This window comes from Perissodus microlepis, chromosome 5 (genome assembly GCF_051167445.1).
Source record: "Perissodus microlepis isolate ML-2025 ecotype Zambia chromosome 5, ASM5116744v1, whole genome shotgun sequence".
In the NCBI taxonomy this organism is placed as follows: Eukaryota; Metazoa; Chordata; class Actinopteri; order Cichliformes; family Cichlidae; genus Perissodus; species Perissodus microlepis.
Window position 1 is genome coordinate 27,191,836 of NC_140465.1, and position 20,885 is coordinate 27,212,720.

Sequence of the window (20,885 nt, forward strand, 5' to 3'; positions counted from 1 at the left end):
CACAAGTTCAAATTCCAGTGACCTCGGCCTCAAGGTCAGAGGTTAAGTCCTCTGAAAATCTTTTCAATGTGCTAACTTCAGGATGTAGGATTTTGAAATTGATGCTACATGTGTGTCTACTAGGAGGCTGAGGGGTAGCACTGGCGGTCGTTTTCTCTTCCGGGTTTGGTCTTCCGCACTTCTGAGATGAGCCACTTTGAATGAGAATATTGAAGCTCCTGTCACCACTTTGGACCTGTTACCTCATGAAAGTCACTATGAGGAGAGGTTTCAGTCTCCCTTTGTGTTTTGTAAAATAATTTGAATGCTTTCAGTTTATGGGAAAAAGTTTATTAGATACGCGTAACTCAAACCAGTCCAGTATAACGAAGAGTCAATTTAGGATAAGATGAGCTTTATTCTCACTGTGAGCACAAACATAAAATATAATTGGAAAAAGCATATCTGTTGTATATAGACCAATGTTGCTGTAGTTAACTAAAAGCTAAATAAGAAAAAAAAAAAAAAAAAACTAGACTTTTGAAAAATAATTCAAAGTAACTGAAACCATTTTGTGAACTTGGAAAAATAAAATAAAATTAACAGTCCTAATGAGAGCAGCTTTAACAATGCTGAGAGTTATTATAACCAATTAAGTTATAATAACTTATTTGGTTAACTTTGACTTTCAGGTCAGAATTAAAATGTTCCAATATTTTATTTTACAGTGCCAAATCACAACAACAGTTGCCTCAAGGCACTTTGTATTGTAAGGTAGACCCTACAATAATACAGCAAAGAAAACCGCAAAAATCATATGACGCCCTATGAGCCAGCACGTTGGCGGCAGTGTGAAGGAAAAACTCCCTTTTAACAGGAAGAAACCTCCAGCAGAACCAGGCTCAGGGATGGGCGGCCATCTGCTGCAATTGCATGGGGTGAGAGAAGGAAGACAGGATAAAAGACATGCTGTGAATAATAACTAATTAAATGCAGAAAGGTGTATCAACACATTGTGCATGGAAGAGGTGACTGAAGGAGAAATACTCAATGCATCATGGGAATCCCCCAGCAGCCTACACCTACTGCATGTCTGACTACCTGAAGAACTAATAACAGCCTCACCTGTGCATTGTGTATTTTGTTCATCAGCTAATATCAGATTTCTAAAATACTAACTTAAGAATATTGACAAGGTAAACATTGTTCTTGCAGAGCACTAGTATGGTATTACAGTAGTAGTGTCTCATATTCTACACTTACACATAAAATAGTTTTTTTAGAAAAGGTAAATATTGTCTAGCATTCTTGGATTTCTTGGAGTTTAATATAATTCACTGCATGTGTCATCTTTATCCAACTGTCTGGTGTTTGGACCTTAACTTAGTTTGTTCCAGTCAGTATGGAGCTCTTAAAGAGCGATCTGTGTTCACAAGACTTTTTTTTATGACCCCTTTTTTTTATTATTTTGAAATTTGTCACCGGAAACTCCATGTTTTCTTCACGGTGTCTTGATGTTGGCCAATAACAAGTGCTGGAAACTGAGCAGCAGACTCCAAACTTCTCCGTCAGGACTGGAGAGAAGCTGAGCTGCGTCACAAACAACATTTTTTTATTTCAGGAGTGAAGTTTTTCTGCAGCACATGTCTGTGACACACACGGATAACACGGAGCAGTTGCATTTATTTAAAAAATGAGCCCGGTTTGGTGTGTTTTGCTCCTCTTTCTGCACTGCGCGGAGCTCCGGTACGCAGCTCCGCTGGAGGCGCAGCAGGCGGAGGATGCTGGCGCACCACCTGCGCGCAGCCAGGCGTCTCTCTCTCCGGAGAGGAGCTCTCTGAACGGGTTTCAAAGTTCAGGACTGCCCGGTGTAAAGCGAGTGGCCCGAGGAGCCAAAGATGGGGGCTTCAGGAAAAAAGAACCGGTTCCCGCCAACAGTTTAGGGCACCCGCGCAGGTACGACGACCCGAGCGCCTACTTCACCACACCGCGGACGTCCCGCTTCACCTCCGCCCCGGTGGGGAACCACTCGTCCGGCCGCGGTTCAGGGCTCCACAACCCACTGTTCCCAGTTACCGACGGCTCCTACTGGGCGTACGCAGTCATGCTGCTCGCGCTCGTCCTGTTCGCTGCGGGCATCGTTGGCAACCTCGCGCTCATGTGCATCGTATGGCACAACTTCTACCTGAAGAGCGCGTGGAACAGCATCCTGGCGGGCCTGGCCTTCTGGGATTTCCTCGTGCTGTTCTTCTGCCTGCCTGTGGTCATCTTCCACGAGCTCACCTTGAAAAGGTTGCTAGGAGACCTGTCCTGCAGGCTCGTGCCCTACCTGGAGGTAAGGAGGAGATGAAGGTGCGCGTGAAGGAAATGTTTTAGTATTTAGCCTACAAGCAGCACCTTTTAGTGTCGTGTGAACACCTGTAACTTTCACGCACCCGAGTGCTACCATGTTGTATCAACTTTTTCCTGTGTTTCCACAAATTCCCTTAATCAATGCCGAGATAAATTGTTTAATAAATACTTACATGTTTATTATAGATGCACTTAAAGTGTTGCCAGGTAAAGAATCTGCGTAATACTTTGTTCAGCTGTTTTACTGAAATGTTTAAATATATTGTCACTTAATTTGTTTTTAAGTCATTTCAGTTTTTTTATGCAATACATTTAAACACAATCGACCTCGATCAAAGTAATTAAGACATCAATAAACTGTGATAATAAATTAAATAAAAGCTGAAGTATCAAAAAACAACAAGAAAAGCGATTATAAATTAAACACAACAATGAAAACTGCCTGAAGATGCTAAATTATTCAACAATTAAATTCATGATTAAAGAGTGATCAATGATTAAAACTGAATACGATGTTGACTTTTTTTTTTAACCTAATGGATAGACTCTAATCGTCATTATGATTAATCTTTGATTTTACTGAAATACATTTCTAAATTGTGTGAAATAAGTAAAAAATATCTATGATCTCCTGACTCAATTCTAAATACATTTATGAAACATCAAGTTCTAGGATAGTGATATAAAAAGTTCAGTGATATAAAAACACTTTTATACTCATTTAGTTGATTGGAGGTCATTTTCTGCAGGTAATCTTTAATTGGTTGTTTATTTTAGCATCATCCTCACTGCAGCCATTCAGAATTGAACATTTCTGCACAGATAGCGAGGCAGCGAGGCAAACTTTCACACAAGCATGGAAGTTTTTACAGCTCGTGTTTGACTCATTTTAAGTGATTTCCAGTTTAATAAAGAGACCTCCAGGTCTGATGAATGGCCCGTTTGTGTCTTTGTTCCTCCTCAGTTTCAGCAGCCTTTACTTTGAACAAACGTCCGTTATGGTCTGTTTGGCCTCTTCACCCGTCTGTTATGAACCATCAGGGGAGGCTAGTGTGGGGCCCCAGCATGAAGAGGCTCTTCTTCCTCAAGAACGAAACAGTGAAATACAGAGACGTAGTTTTCAAGAATGGTGGTGTTTATGTGCAGGTGCAGCTCCAAAACTAAGTCTCAGTAATGAAAGAGAAACTGTTGCTAATCCTGATGAATCACTGAATGAACAAAGAAAGAAAAGAAATAGAGATATCAGGCCGTCTCTGAAAGAGAGCTCCATTTCTTTAAATGCAGAATACCAGCTCAGGATGGGCCAGCAGCAGCTCAGTTTGGAATTAAAAAAAGCTTTTGTACATGTTTTTAAATCTCTATTTTGAGGCCCAGTGTACACCTGAGTTTAACTGGCATACAGGAAAAAAAGGCTTCCGGCTTATATGGAGGATAAAAGTACAAATAAAGATATTGCTTTAAAAATGTAGTGATTAATCAGACGGAGCAAAAACAGATTAGACACTTGGGATATAAAATGGTATTTAAAGAATGCTCTTGAATACGTCCTCTTTAAGTGTTTAGCCTAAATACAATTTGAGATGCTGACATTTAACTCAGTGGATCTTCTCTGCATCACACAACAGTGATGTTTCTTTGATTCGCTGCCTTGGACAACAGAAATTTAAAGAACGTATCATAGAAGACCACCGGGTTTTAAGGACCTACTGAAAAATAGTTTTCATGATTAAACAGTCTTGTCATTATGTAAAATATCAGAAATGAATGAAAAGCAAGACGGTTACAATTCCTTAAAGACCAAATGATTTAAAGGTATTGGAAGAGGCCTCATTTAGAGGTCAGTTAAAAGCTGAAGCAAGAGCTTAATTTAGATTTACTCTCACTGAGCGATGAATGCTTCAGCACAGAGATAAAGTCATGCAGCCTGTGGAGTCTTTGTTTTTGGCTCTAAACCAGCTCTGTCCGCCTACACAGCTTCAGATCACTGAAGTGGAGTTTCACTAATTTGTAATAACAGCTTGTGTGAAGCAGTCTTTAACAAGGTCAGGCTGCCGGCCTCCTCTATTCTTTGCAGCTTTACCTATTTTTATGCTAATGAGTGAATTAATTTCTGGTTAATGAATTACTGTTGTTTTGTTTTTCTAAATGCTCTTTTACTGAACAGTACTGAAGCAGGTCAGGCTGCCAGCTGCCCTGTGCTCCGTTAGTTAAACTATTTTCATGCTAATTAAAGCTCTGTGCTAATTATCTTGAGTTGTGTCTTAACAGTCTGAGGTCGTTAACACTGACAGAGGGAGGACAAGTCTCTGTAATGATAGTAAGTGTTTCTGGCCAAAACCACCAACTTTAATGGGCACGAGGCACCAATTACTGTCCGCAGTACGAAGGCTAAGAGCTTTTACAACACAATGACCTTTTTCCCCCTCTGTGTGTCCTTTCATTTCTGTTTCTGTGTTCTGAATGTTAATGGAAAGTTGTCTTTGTAACTTTTTTCTTAATGCTTGTAAGATTTGTAATTTAGTCTGTAGACGGCATAAAGAGCAGAGGAAATCCTCAAACATGCTTTCTTCAAAGCACTGGTTGAATTATATTAATTCTTATTAGCATCATCTTACTGTTTATGCCAGTTTGAAGTAAAATGGTTAAACAAAACAACCTTTAAAATCGTTAATAGTAACAATATTTTGTTAACTATTAATAAATTAGGTATTAATATTGTATTGAACATTTATTAAACATAAAAACAATATTTGGGTAACGTAATGGACCGTTCCATCAGGACAGGACAGATTTTTTTCTCTCATTAACTGTGTGGTGACTGACTGGGACCTGTTCTGCAGCTTCAGAAGTTTGAGTCATGAGTGTAAAAGACCAAAACATAAATAACTAAAAATAATTAAGAAACATTTGTTCTGTCATGGCTCTGAGCGTAGACCCAAGGTTTTGTATTTTTGGACTGAATCAGTTTGTTTTGGGGGTTTTGGAGCTAATATTTATGGTATTGAAGGCGTCTTTAATCTTCGGTTATTTTTTACGTTATCTGGTCTCTGTTGGTGTTTAGTTCTGCTTATATTCAGATCTCTCAGTCTTTTTAAGTCTTCAATTCCATTTCTGAGTCCTTGTAATGTAGATAACCTTTCATGTGCTGTAACTTCTTTTGACCAACCACCTATCCCACATTGTGAGATGACCTTTTTTTTAACAGAGCTCAAATGTGTTTCATGTGGCTTACTCCTATATTTTAAATTATGCAAGCTCAAATATTTCAATCCAGAGTATTTATAGTATGAATGTAAAAAAAAATTTCATGACTTCATTAAAATATTGAAGCATTTGTAGAAAAATAATCATCAGATTCTGAAAGGGTCAGGTGGGAGGCAGTGATTGATTTTTCAAGTTGGGCCCAGTAGGGGAATCAGCTACCATGACTCTTTTTGAGGATAAAAAATCACACCTGGAAACACGTCTACATTATATTTGCTTTTTAAAACCAAGATCCTCATGTTGATGTTGTGGTTTGAATTAGTATATGACTGCAATGCAACTGTGAATGGATGTCTGTCAGCAGCTGCATTGATTCTTAGTGATGGCTTATTAATATTGTTTTTTTCTGATCAATTTCCTCACTCTGTCAGGTGACCTCTTTGGGCGTGGCCACATTCAGCCTCTGTGCGCTCAGTATTGATCGTTTCCATGCAGCCACAGGCCCTGGGCCTCATCAGACTCCAAAGGTGGAGTCCTGCCAGTCCATCCTGTCCAAGCTGTCCGTCATCTGGGTGGGCTCCATGGTCTTAGCTGCCCCGGAGCTCCTGCTGTGGCAGCTCCTTCAGGAAACTGTCAGCCTGCCGACGCTTCCCAACGACCTACAGCAAAGCCAGCACGCAGGCTCACTGATGGCGGCCTTTAGAGGCCGGACTGAAAGGTTCAAGGTGGATATGTGTGTCCGTGAGCCATCTGTGGAGCTCCCAGAGAGCATCTACTCTCTGGTGCTGACCTATCACGAAGCTCGAATGTGGTGGTTCTTTGGATGCTACCTTTGTTTGCCACTGCTCTTCACTCTGGCCTGCGATTTGGTGACAAAGCAGGTGTTAGCACAGCGACTACCACAGAAACCCAGCAGCGAAAAGGTGTCTATCAGGTGCTCCTCCTCCTCTTCATCTTCATCTTCGACAAAGAAAAAGCAGCATGTGAGGGAGCAGAGGCTACGCTCCACTGTGATGGCACTCACTGTCTTGTACATCACGTGCAACCTGCCAGAGAGTATTTGCAACATCACCCTGGCGTATATCTCTGTCCCAGTGACTGCTGCGCTTCCGGCTCTGGTTCTGCCGGCGTTGGGTCTGATTGGACAGTTCCTGCTGTTTGTGCGCTGCTCTGCGACGCCAGTGATGCTGCTGTGCCTGTGTCGCTCGCTGGGCCAGGCCTTCATGGACTGCTGCTGCTGCTGCTGTGAAGAGTGCCTCCCTGATGGCAACTCCTCTTCATCTTCCTCTGCCTCAACTGCTGCAACCTCCACCCTCTCCTCACCCACATCGCCTTCGCCAGTCTCCCTGTTTCCTTCCAGCAAAGAGGAGCCGATGAAGAGCCTGTTGCCGGCAGAACCAGCAGTCCATGAGAGAGTGAAAGACTCATCAGCAGCTATTGGGACACCCTGCTGAGGCTCAGAACATCACTTTAAAGGGTTATTTGGGGTTTAATACAACTTGGTTCTTAATTGGTAGTTTTGTCCAACATTTCAGTCGGGATAACTATAGTCAAAAGAAGGATTTACACCTGCATTAATTTACACTTGGTGACCTCCATCAACAAAAACAGACATGACAGATATGATATGAAAACAGGAACCAGAATGTAGGTGGGTTGCAAAGCAGCTTGCACAGGGGCGCAGTACATCTGAAATTGCTAAGGCATAAATTAAATTGCATGCTTCACATGAGATAGTTGGACATGTAGAAGCATATTAGCCAATCATCAGCTGATGTATGATCAGCTGATCTGAATGGATCATTACCTGTGTGTAACAATGTTATGCTTGATTTTACTACGATTCAAAGATCTGGGAGCACAGTTACATCACTAAGGAAGGAAGAGTTATCAGTACAGAAGAGAGGACGAGAAAGTTTGAAAAGATACCGGTATCGGGAAAGCTGTGTTCCAGTCTGTTTTTGTGATTTTAACCTTCATCTCTTAGGTCTAACAAAGGCGCTGTAGTGATATTCCAACTAGGAGGAATTATTTGCACCCAGGTGTATCATTTTACTTTATAAATGCTGCCATTCTTCTTTTTTCCTTCTGCACAACTGAGTCCCATGCAAACCTTTTTCTGCGCTGTTAAGATTTCAAAACAGTCACTGAAAATCTGTTCAGGTAAACCTTTTTTTCTAATGTGGTTTCTTGTTTGACTGATGAAGAATCAGATCTAAGCAAAAGTAAGGCAATGTTATGAATAAAATCTCAGCTAAATTCTACATACCGAATCGGAACAAGTGCCCAGGTGTCTAAATACTTTTGGCAATACAGTGCATCTAAAAACTAGGTACCAGTGGTACAACCACCAGTCAAAGTTGTAGCTTGAAGCGGATCTGTGAATTATAGTGTGTGCTGACAAATGTTTACTTTTTTCTATTCCAGATATGTTTGATTAACTTGGAGGTTTGTTCTCAACGTGTCTGATCACCTGAGCTTTTTGATGTGAATACAGGTTATATATAAACTGCCATTTCATCAGCGCTCAGCTTTTAGATTCGTGATTACACTGTTATTGCAGGTGGTCAAACTTAGGGACAAAAATACCAAAATAAAATCCAAGTCGTTGTAAATCGTTCTTTACGTTTAGTCTGTATAAACTTGGGTAGAGCCACTGTAGAGCAGAAGTTTGTCAGACTAGCGTTAGGTAATTATTCAGATTATGGAGCATGTTCTAGATGGATTTAATTGATATGCCAGTTATTAAATGATATGTCATTGTTTTATGGTACAATTTACATTTCATAGTTATTGATAATTGTCTAATTCCCATTCAGGATACTTGCATCACATTTTCTAAGTACTGTATCAAAAAGAAAGTCATTTGAGTTTGGGGGATTTTTTTTTTTTTTTTTTGTAAGGCATTTAAACTGAATATGAAGAAATACAGCACCAGGACAACTGCCAGCAGACTGATGTTTTTCAACAGTTTTTTTTTTTTTTTGTCTGTTCCTTTTTTAAAATATGTTATTTTACTGTTATCCCTCATACATAGCTGATCTGCACAGGAGACATCAAATATGTGGATACATAAAGTGCAGGTGGTACAGGTTCACAATGGGATCAATCAACATGAAGAAATGTGAAACAAAAGTTTGACTTTTTTTACTTGTTTTATTATTTTGATTGAATAAAATACATTTTGAAAAAATGTGTTCTTTGTTTCTTTAATATCTGGCATAAACAACAGCAGACAGTAGACAAAACTATCCATTAATGACTTCATTTATGAAGAGAAATTAGTTATTGAGATAAAATGGTTTTGATTTTATTTTTTTTTTAATAAGCAAAAATAGCAATTTGAAAGCAAGACATTTATGAGGATGTTTTATTTTTTTTTCTAAATATATTGAAGTTGTATCTGTTTGCTGTTTACATCCTTGTCATTTGAGTTTACAGTGTAGGTTTACTGCATTATATGAAGGCCTTGCATTAGAGTGTGTTGTAGCTTATACTCAGTAAGGACACACCTCCAGCTAAGTTAAAAAATGACAATACCAAAAAAATTAATTAATAAAAATTTTCATCTCATACACTAAAAAAGAAAAAAAAAAGCCCAAAAATGTAACATTTTGAATACATGATTTGAATACATATAAATTATCCCTGCAATTTTGTTACACAAGTAAAATGTCAGGTTTAATGGAATCAACTGAAATTTACTTGACTGATATACATTTGGTTTATACCAAGCACGTTTTCCTTAATGATTGATTATTTGAATTTACCTTTGATTTTATATATTTAATATGTATTTTGCTCAAAATTTGTGTTTATTGAGGGTGAAGAATCTTTTTTCATTGTATATATTTTTTATATTCTGCATCAGTGAACTTCACTTCTGCCTAGAAACAATGAACACACAGTGGGTTACATTGCATCAGTTCACATGTACACACTACACTTTGAGCTAAAGAGTCTGCTGAACTAAAACCTTTAACATGTTTGCCACAAAAAAGTCAGAAAGAAAGAAAAAGTTCTCTCGATACTTCCAGGAACATCAGATTTGTTTTATTTTTAGTTTATAGACAATTCTGAATGTGATTAATGTTAAACCTACACGTAGAGACAGAAAAAACAGGCTGGAGGACAGTGAGAGAAAACATTTCCTGAAAGGTGCATTACATGTAATGAACATCTGAACTCTGGGTAATTGTTGTCTGGATTCATTTTCTTTAGCTGCAGATGGCTCATGAACACTCTGATGTCTACTGGAAAGAATGCCTCTGCGCTGTGATTCCAACACCCACAGACTTAGAAGGCTCTTCATGCCTGACTGTGACACTCCTTTTTGTCATTATTCAATTATTGAAGGTCACAGCTTCACAATAAGTGCTGGCCTTTGAGTTCGAGCAGCCATAATGAACACAGTCACTCTATGACCAGTTGCTTAGGAGAACAGACAGGAATTCCTTGCTTTCCCAATTTTTATCCACCCATGTATTTTAAAGAGACCCAGCCTGTTTTCTCCTTTTTCATATACTGACGTGAAAAAGTTTGTCATGCTTCCTCCAAATGTCAGCATTGTGCATACAATGTAGAGCAGCCAGAAAATTTCTTCAGCACAGGTATGTAAACACACAAAAAAAACCATTAAAAATTTATAATTATAAGAAAAACTTGTAATAATTCCTTTCATATTATGCAGAAGGTAGAAGCAGGCGTTCACAACACTGAATCTGATGCACAATTTTTAAATTTCAGTCCATTATTTTTGAAATTGTTCATTTATATCGTGACATATAAGATCATATCTTGTATCCCTCTGCAGAAAACATAATATATGGATGACGATATCTTTGTGGCCTAATAAATTTAAATTATAGATTTTATTCAGCTTGACATTGGACAGAGTAGTCGATATTTTGCACCTCGTTTCCTTCACTGAATTCACGTCGCTGGACTGATTCAATATTCTGGATCTCAGCAATTCTCAAGCTTTAAAATAGTCTTACACAAAATAATGGAAAATAGTACTTCTTATTCAGTCTGTTTGAACATAAATCACAAATAATACTTTTTCCACATATTACATGAATCAATATGGGCATCTTGTGTCCTTAACCTATACGCATCAGGAATTAATAGTAATGATTTTCTGTGCCTTTTCATTAATGTGCAAAGCCAGCAGTTTCCACATGCAGTACCTGCTTATTACATAAAAAACATTACATACTTTTAACAGTATGTTACAGACAATGAATTATACAGTACATGTTGAGCTTTTCAGTGATGATCTCTGGGTAAAAACTCCTTTTGAGGCAGTTTTTCTTCACCTTGTTTGATATTAATCTTGGTTAATATTAATGTTGTCTTAGGCACACAGCTGTGGCTGTGAGTAAAGACGGTCCGCCCACCTGCTAAACTTTTTATTTGCAAGGCTCAGCCAATTAGGACAAAGCTGGCCTGCAGAGCTACGCCCCCGCCCCTCTATGTCCAATATAAGATATATAAGGATTCCATTAAATTGGAAATCATGCAAAACTCATCAAAAGTCCAAGAATAAAAGAGTATTAGGCTTTCTTTAACTGCTTGCAGATAACTCACACAACTTCTGTGTCAATTATACATTTCAGAAAAAAGGTTTGGAGTACTCTATTAGGTTTCAGTAATACAAATGCTCCAGCAAATGGACAAAATTCCATTTGACACTTAATGAAGAGTAACAGAGCACCAGAGGTTGGGTTTGATTCAGGAAGGGTGTAAAATTCCATCAAATGAAACACATGGAGCTACCTGCTTATAGCAAAGGATCAGTTCAAAGTACCTTCATCTTCTGGATAAACAAGCGGCCCCTGGATTTATCTGCTGTGCTAAAGCTCCCATCTCTTTAAATCCACCCTCTTTTTAATCCAGCTTTCTCCTGATTGGCTGCTCTTTGCAAACACACTGAACAAATCAGTCCAAATACCTAAAGTTGAGCCAGGTTTGTATTTGGGCTGAGGCTTGTGTATAGTTTGGCCCAGAAAAGGTGATTGTCCGAGTGTCATGTGGCTCTACTTGGCTGGAAATCTGGGACTAAGAGGTTGGCTAAATGTTTAGGCGTAGAGTTACTTTTCTCTTATTTTACTGACATTTTTGGATTAGATAAAACTAAATGATAACTGCTTTCTGAACTTATTATTGGTCTTATTTTACCCAGTTTTTATCCGTTTTTCCCTTCTGTGAAACCGATTAACACAAGTTAATGATTTCAAGCTGGCATTGACTCTGCATATAATTTTGAGGTTGTTAATTTTCATTCTTGCAGGGAACAATCCCTGTGAAAGTTGTAAACAAAACAAAATAAAACCACATGGAGGCACTTAAAAACCACAACAGACATGAAGCTGAATAGAAACGTGGAGATCCAAATAACTCAGGTTTTTAATATCACAGAGTCCAAGTGTCTATTTTAGTCCCAAATGGACACATTTAATCAGATGACGTACCAAGGAGTGAAAAAACATTGCTGTTGACTTTAGAGGTGTGATTATTTGAAGTGAATTAGGAAGTGTGATGTACATATACAACTTCACTTTGAAGGTTTAAAGCTTTAATTTCACTGAGGACACCAGAGTCCCTTCACAGATGTTTTTACAGCCTTTGAGTTTCACTTTAAGAACCTCTGCTGTATGTTGAGTCTCGGTTCCTTTTAGCTGACATATTTGTCCTCCCACGTCGCCTTGCCTGGGCAAAAAGAAGGAGGAGGGGACGCTTCAATAAGGCCTGCTTTGTTCAGGCATCCCCCTCTCTGGCTCAGAGAGAGAGACACTTGAACAAAGCTGCATATCAATCGCCATCCACTGAGGGAGTTGCTAAGCTACACGACACCCACCGCCTCCCACCAGCTGCCCCAGTCGCTGAGAAGAGAGAAGAAAGAGGGCTGAAATGCAGGGGAGGAAAACTGCTGTGGTCTGCTAAGATAAGCCAAAACTCCTCTCTTCTTGGTTGCCTTGGCAACCAGCTGAGACACAGCAGCATGGTGGCCTCAAGTTAGCAATATGGCCCAAAACCACCACTAAAGGCTCTTTCTAAACTCTGCATGGCCCTGCTGTGTTTACGTGGTCTTGAACGATGTTAACATTACTTGTGTCTAAAATGTTTTATTGCAAGCGAGTGAACGTAAAACAAATCGATAATTCATAATCCACTGATGGATAATATGTTAATGATGTTTGTAGCTTCTGGGTCTGAAAGGTAATGTCCATGCACAAGTACTTGCACATGACACACTCTTGTATTCTTTATAATGGACAGCGGGGGGGGGGGGGGGGGGGGGGGGGGACGACAGCCTTTGACTGTCATGCTCAGGACTCAGTAAACATTGTCCTGATTATTTTTTGGTCTCAATTTCTAGTTTCAAGTCCAATCGTGTCTGTTGTGGTAGCCTAGATTAAGCATGAGTTGGAACCCCGTAAGAAAGCAGTTATCATTATTTTTCAATCAGAACTGTCCTTTCTGTTTGTTTTGAAAACACAGACGTGGTGTTGCTGAAAGTCTTGCTTTGAAAGCTTTGAAGGTACACAACAGACTTCACTAAATAATGCCACAATGACTATGTCCATCCTTTATATACAGTCTATGATGCTAACCAGTTATATAACTGCACTGTAGTCTTATATCATACACACCTTTAAAAAGTCCCAAAACTTCATGCCGCACATGAATTTCAAGTGAGTTTTCACTTTAGAGTTTTAGAGTGGAATAGAAGTTATGAGCTAATTCTTCAGGTTGTCACAGATCCTTGCTACTCAGAACTAAATAACAGACAACTGACTAATTCTAATTTCCAGGCCATATTTTAGTCAGATAGCCACTCAAATGTTCAAAATGTTCAAAAAGCACCCACACTGCAAATATGGTCTTACAAGTTCAATTAGGTGGCTTGAACTGATGAAGATCAGGACTAGCAGATAAACTATCAGGTAAAGCTGCATGTGTCAAGTCAGCACACCTATCAGTAAAATGTAAACCTGGGAAAACTTCAGAATGGTGTGTTACATTTTTATTTATCACGACTCAAGGTCCAACAGTAAACCACAGTTTTCATGATGGGGGAAATCATACAACAGGCTGTAAACAAATATTTTTATGCCTTTTTTGGGTCATTTTGGAAGTCTGTAGTCCAAACTCCAGTGGCTATTAGAGGCAGTGCAGTTTCAAGCTTCATTTTTCAGCCCCTGGGATTTCTGCTGGGGAGAGCGAATCTAAACTCTGTCTCATTTACATTAGCACAAAATTGGCCATTTTCTATATGAATAAATTAATATATTAAATGGATTAATAAGTAAAATAGATGAAAAAGATCAAAGAGATACCTTCACTGACTTCCCTCACAAATTGCACAGAATTCCAAAATAAAAGCACACTGTTGCCTGTCTTTATCCCCATTATATTGATGTCCAGTCTTTCCTCTGTGTGCTCTGACAGTTGTGGTTTGACTCTGTCTTGTTCTGTCTCCAGCCACAGTGGGCTCAGGAAATATGCAGCACAGTATCTGTTAGCAGTGTCCATTTCCAGGACAACAGCTCACTGCTAATCAGCAATGCTATCAGAGGCCTGTCCACAAATGAAACCCTCTGTTGGCTAAATGCAAAGCCAGCACAACCCAGAGTGGTTGCTTAGGATCGCAAAGACACTATAAAGGCCTTTCATTCATTTGCTAGTCATTGTTGAAGATATTACCAATAAAAAAACATCATTTAATTATTATTTTTTTTTTTAAAGTCTATCAATATTTTTTTAAATATTAAATTTTTTCTGTAACATGTACACACAATCGCTGGAAATCCTCAGGGGTGATGGCATGTGTATTCTTAAACTTTTTCAGGCTAGTGATTTCTTCTTGTTTGCAGTCTTTGAGCTGATCATATCCAGACTTCCTTAAACACAAGACTGATTTCAGTTATCTCAGGTGAAGTATTTTAATTCCCAGTTTCAGATGCTAAGAGGAAATTGTCCTATACGAGAAAGAGAAAGTGCTCTTGAGGCAGCAGGAGGGATGGTGGTGAATTCTAGTTTTTCTTGACTATGTCTTGCACCACTGCACCAAAAAAGTTTTTCTCTGTCTCTGCTTGATGCTGGACTCCCACAGAGTCCTCTGAGCTGCAAAGTTCCCATCAGAACCAGAAGGTCCGAATGCTTTCTTGTCCACGGTCACCAGTCCAGTTTGTTCTGTTCAGTGAGAGACGGCAGGCGGTGGAAGCTGACTGGAGGCCCACCAGCAGCCTGGGGGAGGACTGCCAGGGCCACTTCCTCGTTGATCCCTTTTAAATGACATGGGAAACATCAGTAAAGCTCACAAATAAACTCTGGGGGTCCCTTTGAGTCCTGAGTAAACAGAGCTTTCATTAATTTGGCAACACTAAGATAGAAAAAAAGCCAAAATTCAAAGGCAGACTTCAAGAAAAATATCAAACACAAGATATCTTGTGTTTGAACTATTTCCTGAAGACTGCCTTTGAATTTTGGCAATTCAAACTAATTAAATTCAAACCAATAAAGTGACTTTATTGTTTATTTTCATGATGAGAAGGGCGATACCACAGATTGTGGTTTGGAATAGATAAAACCTATACCAGGGCCACAATCAGCACTTTTCATATCAATAGTTTTTTAGATTAATCTGCCTCAGCTGATTCATTTTCCATTTAATGTAAGGTATCTCAACCCTGAAGTTGTAATGTGATGCGAACTTTTCTCAGTGAGGAACAGCTCTCTCAGTTATTAGAGGAGGGAAAAGTTATTTTAAAGGCAGCTTAAAACAAATCAGTGTGAAACCAGTTAGCATGTATGTTAGCATTAGTTACGCAGACACACACACACACACACACACACACACACACACACACACACACACACAAATCCAAATGAGGATTTGAGAGAAAACACGTTAAAAAGAGAAAAAAGAAAACATGCAACAAAATAAAAAAAATAAAGGTTGAATGTCAGACTATATATTGTGACATATCAAGTTCATGATAAATCATATTAATTCAAGATTGGCAGATCTCTTTTTTGCCACACGAGGGCAGTGTCGCTCCATGACTGAGGATTCAGCGTCTCTCAGACACACATTAAGGGCGACACCAGGTACAGATTAATGATGGTCAGATACAGCTGCAGTGTTGAGAAAGTTTAAAATCAATAACTTGATTTCAGTCTGACAACAGACGCATCTATTACTATAATACATTGTGGCAAAGACGGGAAATATCTGTGAATCATAAACGTATCTCAGTTCATGAAACTTTGACAATTTCAGTGCATTTTATTCTTTCTTAAGGATTTAAAAGCTGAAACAAGCTGATTTGTTCTGAAACATCTGAAAATAATCTCAAAGGAGGTTTTCATTCTTCTTGAAACTTTTAGTGCTCAGTCAGCATTATAAAGATGTAAAAACCTGTAGCGACTGCCAGAGAATATTGGAGGATGTAGTTTGTGATGCTGTGGAAATATAAATGTGAAATCCTGACTGGCTTTTGAAGCATTTTGTATCACACATATTACCGAGTGTAGACAAACAGAAACACCTCTGAGCAGCAGGGGGCAATTCTAACACCCTCAATTTCTCCAATTAGAATCAAGCTGGAGGGCTGACACTGATTTTGACGTGACCACGAACAACTTACAATAAAAAAATAAACTAAAAAAAAGCTGTTTCTAGACAGCATAAAAGGTTTTATCAGGGCTGCAAGATCTAAGCTCCAGATGGCCCAATCTAAGTGCTTCTGTCTGTATTGAGAAATGAAGCTATGACTCACCGAATTAAATCCCTACAATGTACTGTTTTGGTTTCTTTTGGGGTATTTTAATGGAATTATCATATAAAACTTTTGACTTGACTTGTGTCCTTCAGATGTTTCAGAAGGTTCATGCTTCATAAGATTATTTTATAGCTCTGTTTCTTAGCGCTAATTTGGAGTTATCTGTCTGTAGTTTGCTAACCTAGCTTTAGCTGATAATAGTGTTTAGCCTACTCTTGCAAATATTTTCACTTTTGCCACTAGAGAGCTAAGACAGGAAAGGCCATAAAGTCAAAGAGAAGAATTTAAAATGCTGGCTTCAGTAACAAATGGGTGGGGTCATGGTTCATACATCCTGGGTCCTTCTTTTTTACATTTGAATATGCAACATTTAAACGTGACATTGTTTTTAAAAGGGGTGTCTTTAAACAAATGTGTTAGTTCTCAGCAAAAACAACGGTTAGTTCACTTGTAGGAACCACGCATACTATGAACTTAGCAAATGTTTACATTCAAGCCCAGATGTTAATGCTGACTCACACTTTCAAATCCATGAATTAAAACTTAATTAAAATTTGCTGGAGTGGCCACTCCTGGAAAGATTGGCAGCTGTCCTCAGTGTTTTCAACTCATGAATAATGTTTCCCTCTGCAAAATGATGGAGTTTATATATTTTGGAAATGGCCTTATAACCCTCTTCAGATTGATGGGCAGCAACAATTATTTCTCAAGATCTGCCAAAACCTTTGGTTTTTAGAGGAGGTCACACTTACTGACGATCAATCAATGATTAATTAGTCAAGTGCATTTGATTAGTAGCACCTGGCTGCTACCTACTCTCTTAATTGGAAGTAGTTAAGTTACTCAGTTTTTCAAAGGGTTGCACAGATTCCCATGAAAACTGACTCCGTGTTTCTGAACTTATAACTGGTGCATTTCAAGAAGTTTGTGAGCTATGACTGTGCTACAGCCATGCAGTACCTCTCCATCCTCTGTCACTGTTGCATATGTATTAACACTTTAAGTCATTCTTTCCAAAGATAATAAGTAAACCTGTCATGGACACAAACGCTGTCTAATGGCTGTTGGAATACATTTTCAGTGCAGAACATTACTGCTGAGGATTTTCCATCAGCACTGTTCCTCAGTGTGTTGGATATGGAGGCTGGATGTTTATACAGGAGGCCTGCAGCTCCCTAACAGAGACCAGCTCACAACGTCCATATTTAGACTCTCAGCAGGTCCAACAGCTCGGCTTGTTTATGACAGCGAAACGCAAGACACAACACAGCATTTTATACCCGCATATGGTGTTTGTGTGTGTGTGTACTGATACAATCACATTGTTAGGACTAAGCAGTCCTCCCATGGTTAACTGTGTCTCTTGGGGTTTTGATTAGAATTCAGTTTGGGTTTGGTTGAGCAATATATGGAAGAAATGTAAGCTAATATGATGTCTTCACAAAGGTAAAAACAGGTTGCGGTTTTTCTTTTGCCTCCATTTCACGGACCGAGAAAAGCTCAAGCCCAAAATTCAAAAGATAAGAAGGAATCCGAATATCAGAAACATGCTCAAGAAATTCAAAGTAGAAGAGGAGAATTAGACCATATATACACAAGATAACGAGGGGAAAGGAAACAGATGGGGACCACGACAGGATCTAATGTGCAACAAAGCTAAGTACAAAGCACCAGAGATGCATGACTATCAAAATAAAATACGAAGCAACTAAACAGGGAAACACCTAACACAAAGAAAAATAAGACTTGACAACAAAATACAGTGAAACACTGAGAAAGCTAAACTGAAACACACAAAGAAATAAATGCAAATCAAAAACATGAAAATAAAAATAAACCAAGAACCAAGACATTTTTTAAAAGTCAGGACACTTTACCGTAGAGGACATGAAAGTTTGTCCATCCGATCTATATTTGTGATCCCTCCACAAATAGTTATTTTCCAGTTCGGTTTGCAGTTTCCATGGTTGGGATGTCAAAGTCCTCACTGGCCAGATGTGGAGGAGGAAAACTGGGAAGCTCAAAATTCCTTCTCTGTTCTTTGCAGAAGATGTGATTAAGCTGGGTTCATCTGATCACCACAGGGGGAAAATAATCAGCCTGAGGCTCTGGTTTCAGACTATCCTGCCCATAGATTACGTATAAAAAAAATGAAGGACATAGGCCTGAAAAATGAAGCCCATGCAGATGTTTGTGTGTGATGTTTATTTAGTGAACTTTGGTTCCCTTTAGATTCCAGAAGGGCATAAACCAGGATACACTTTAGAGTGGGCCTTGATTCTGATTGAAAACTCAGAACCAATTATGTGTTCTTCACTTTCACATTGAAAGCCACTGCAGGTGTACGTTTCTGGTTTCAAGAAGCTCAGATGGTGAAAATGCTCAGCTCAAGTCTAGCAGAAAAAGGGCACTTTGGACACCCTGAGTGTAATTGTTGAGAATGGGAACATTTGAACCCAAATGAAGCCCTTTTTCTAGTGTTGAAAGTAAAAAGTGGAGCAATTGTAAATTATCAGTGAGTGAAAATAAAGTGAAATTTGGTCTCCTGAGTGAAAAGCCTATGCTGTCACTACCTCTGCAAATGTGGACTTGTGTTTCTCTGCAGCCATTTGTGTGCAAGAGCAGCATCTGAGTAGCATTTGACACCCTGGGGTGAGAATACACAACAACAAAAGAAAAAAAATTTAATTAAAATTAGTTTTCGTTGAAAGGTGTCTGGGTTCATCCTCACAGGCGAGCGCTAAGACACCAACGGGATCAGAGCTGCTCATCGTTTGGATCAAAAGAACCCAGTTGAGGCTGTTTGGACACTTATTAAGGATCCCTAATGGATGCTTTCTGTTGGAGGTTTATGAGCATGGTGATTTGAGCCCACCTGGGAGAGGAATACCTGAGAATTTGATCAATGGTGTCACTTGCTGACACTACAACCTGCCCCTAGAATAGCACAAGAAAATCGTTTTCAAAAAACAATAAGTGCACTTCTATTTTACTAAAGTTAGTGTACTTTTAAAAGTTTTGGAAATTTTGTGTTTGCAATTTTTTAAAATATTTCCAGCAAGTGATCATGACCGTTAGTTTCATCTTCAGAGACAAAATGTTCTGTTCCTATTCTGGCTCATTTACTCAACAAACAACTCCTCCTCCAACCAAAATACCTACTCTGATCCAAATACTGCCATTCAAAGCTGTCAAAATGACTGAACCTCAAACTTTAACATAGTTTGAGGTTTAGTGACACATACACGCATATCCCAGCTGTGGGAGGAAACCTCAGGAAAGCACTGATTTTAAATGAGCAGGAAAAGAAATAAGCCCTCATGCTGTCATTATGTGGGGACACAAGGTTGTAGGAAAAATTATTTATTAGAGAAAAGAACATAACACTCTTAAAACAATACAAACTCCAAAGGTTTCCACTAGGAAAGTTCAACCCAGCTGTTGTGTGGCGGTAGGGGATATGATTTGAGTTTAATGTGTAGGCAGAGAGAGAAACACATACATACCTGGACATTATTTTCCACTTCTTCCCACTTAGTGTATAAACTTGCCAACAAGATACATCGTCTAACTTAACAGTTGTAGCTTTTGTCTTAAAAAATGTGCTTACCACTAGCGTGCTTGTAGTACACTGGTGAAAACCGTGGAATAAAGGATGTGGTTGTCAGTATGACCTTTAATGATGTTAGTGCTGAATCTAATAAAACTGCACCGCATTTTGTCCCCAGATTTGCACCTCCTCATGACAGCAACCTGCTGCCCGCTGCTATGGACACAAGTACATGTATGTCTTGTGAGCCCAGTGTGGAGGATAATGGTTGATGTTCTTGTTTTTGATTTTGATTTGCAGGAATCAAACTGAGCAGCTGCTGTAAATCAGCGGCCAAACCTCAACACAGCAGAGACAGCATCTCCCTCTCTCTCCGTCTGTCTTTCATTCATTCTGTCTGTCGCTCTACCTTTCTGTTTGAAGCCGAGCTCTATTTAATTCCCAGTTTCCCTCCCCCTCAGAGACTCAACACTACATCCCATCTTGTCCTTCCCTTTGTTTCTCTCTCTTCCTCCCACACCTTCTCCCCCTCTTTCATTCCATCTCTCATCATCCACCGCCTTCAGCTAACCAGCCTCCCAGCAGAGAATTATGAATAGAATTCAAATCAGTTGAGCTTTATTGTCTCCCACCCCCTCTCTACCTGCCCCCTCCGTGTCTCTCTGTCTCTACTTCCTAACTTTCTCCAACTGTTTTGTATTTATTATAGCTGTGACCTCACACCCACACTGCTCAGCCTCCTATACATTAACCCCTTCTTTTCCTTTCTGTCCTGTCTCCTGCCTGCTTCTCACAGAGCCTCCGCAGCCACGCAGCGTTCATGAACCGCCACCGTGACTGAACGTGGGATTAAGCCTGGAACAGAAGTGTTGCAAAGCAATTCTCACTGTCAGATTCTTTCTGAAGACAGAGCTTCTTTTACAGAAGACATTTTGTAGGAGAGCACAGGTGGAATTAACGATGGCTCAATTCCATTAAAGCCGCGTTGCAGACGTGCACTCCAGTCCATT

General features: G+C 39.3%; 1 protein-coding gene across 1 annotated transcript; it reads left to right on the forward strand.

Annotated features, from left to right (window-relative positions):
* Positions 1–1,514: 1,514 nt before the first annotated feature.
* gpr37l1a (G protein-coupled receptor 37 like 1a) lies at positions 1,515–8,728 on the forward strand. Its single transcript, XM_084929118.1, has 2 exons — positions 1,515–2,314; positions 5,967–8,728. Exons 1-2 carry the CDS (start codon positions 1,673–1,675, stop codon positions 6,987–6,989), a joined length of 1,665 nt encoding a protein of 554 aa, XP_084785244.1. The 5' UTR covers positions 1,515–1,672; the 3' UTR covers positions 6,990–8,728.
* Positions 8,729–20,885: the final 12,157 nt, after the last annotated feature.

What these genes read in the sequence shown, in the direction of transcription:
- gpr37l1a (XM_084929118.1), top strand. Translation starts at nt 1,673, where the DNA reads ATGAGCCCGGTTTGGTGTGTTTTGCTCCTCTTTCTGCACTGCGCGGAG. An exon ending in GGCTCGTGCCCTACCTGGAG is followed by an intron (nt 2,315 to 5,966) that starts GTAAGGAGGAGA and finishes TCACTCTGTCAG; the next exon opens with GTGACCTCTTTGGGCGTGGC.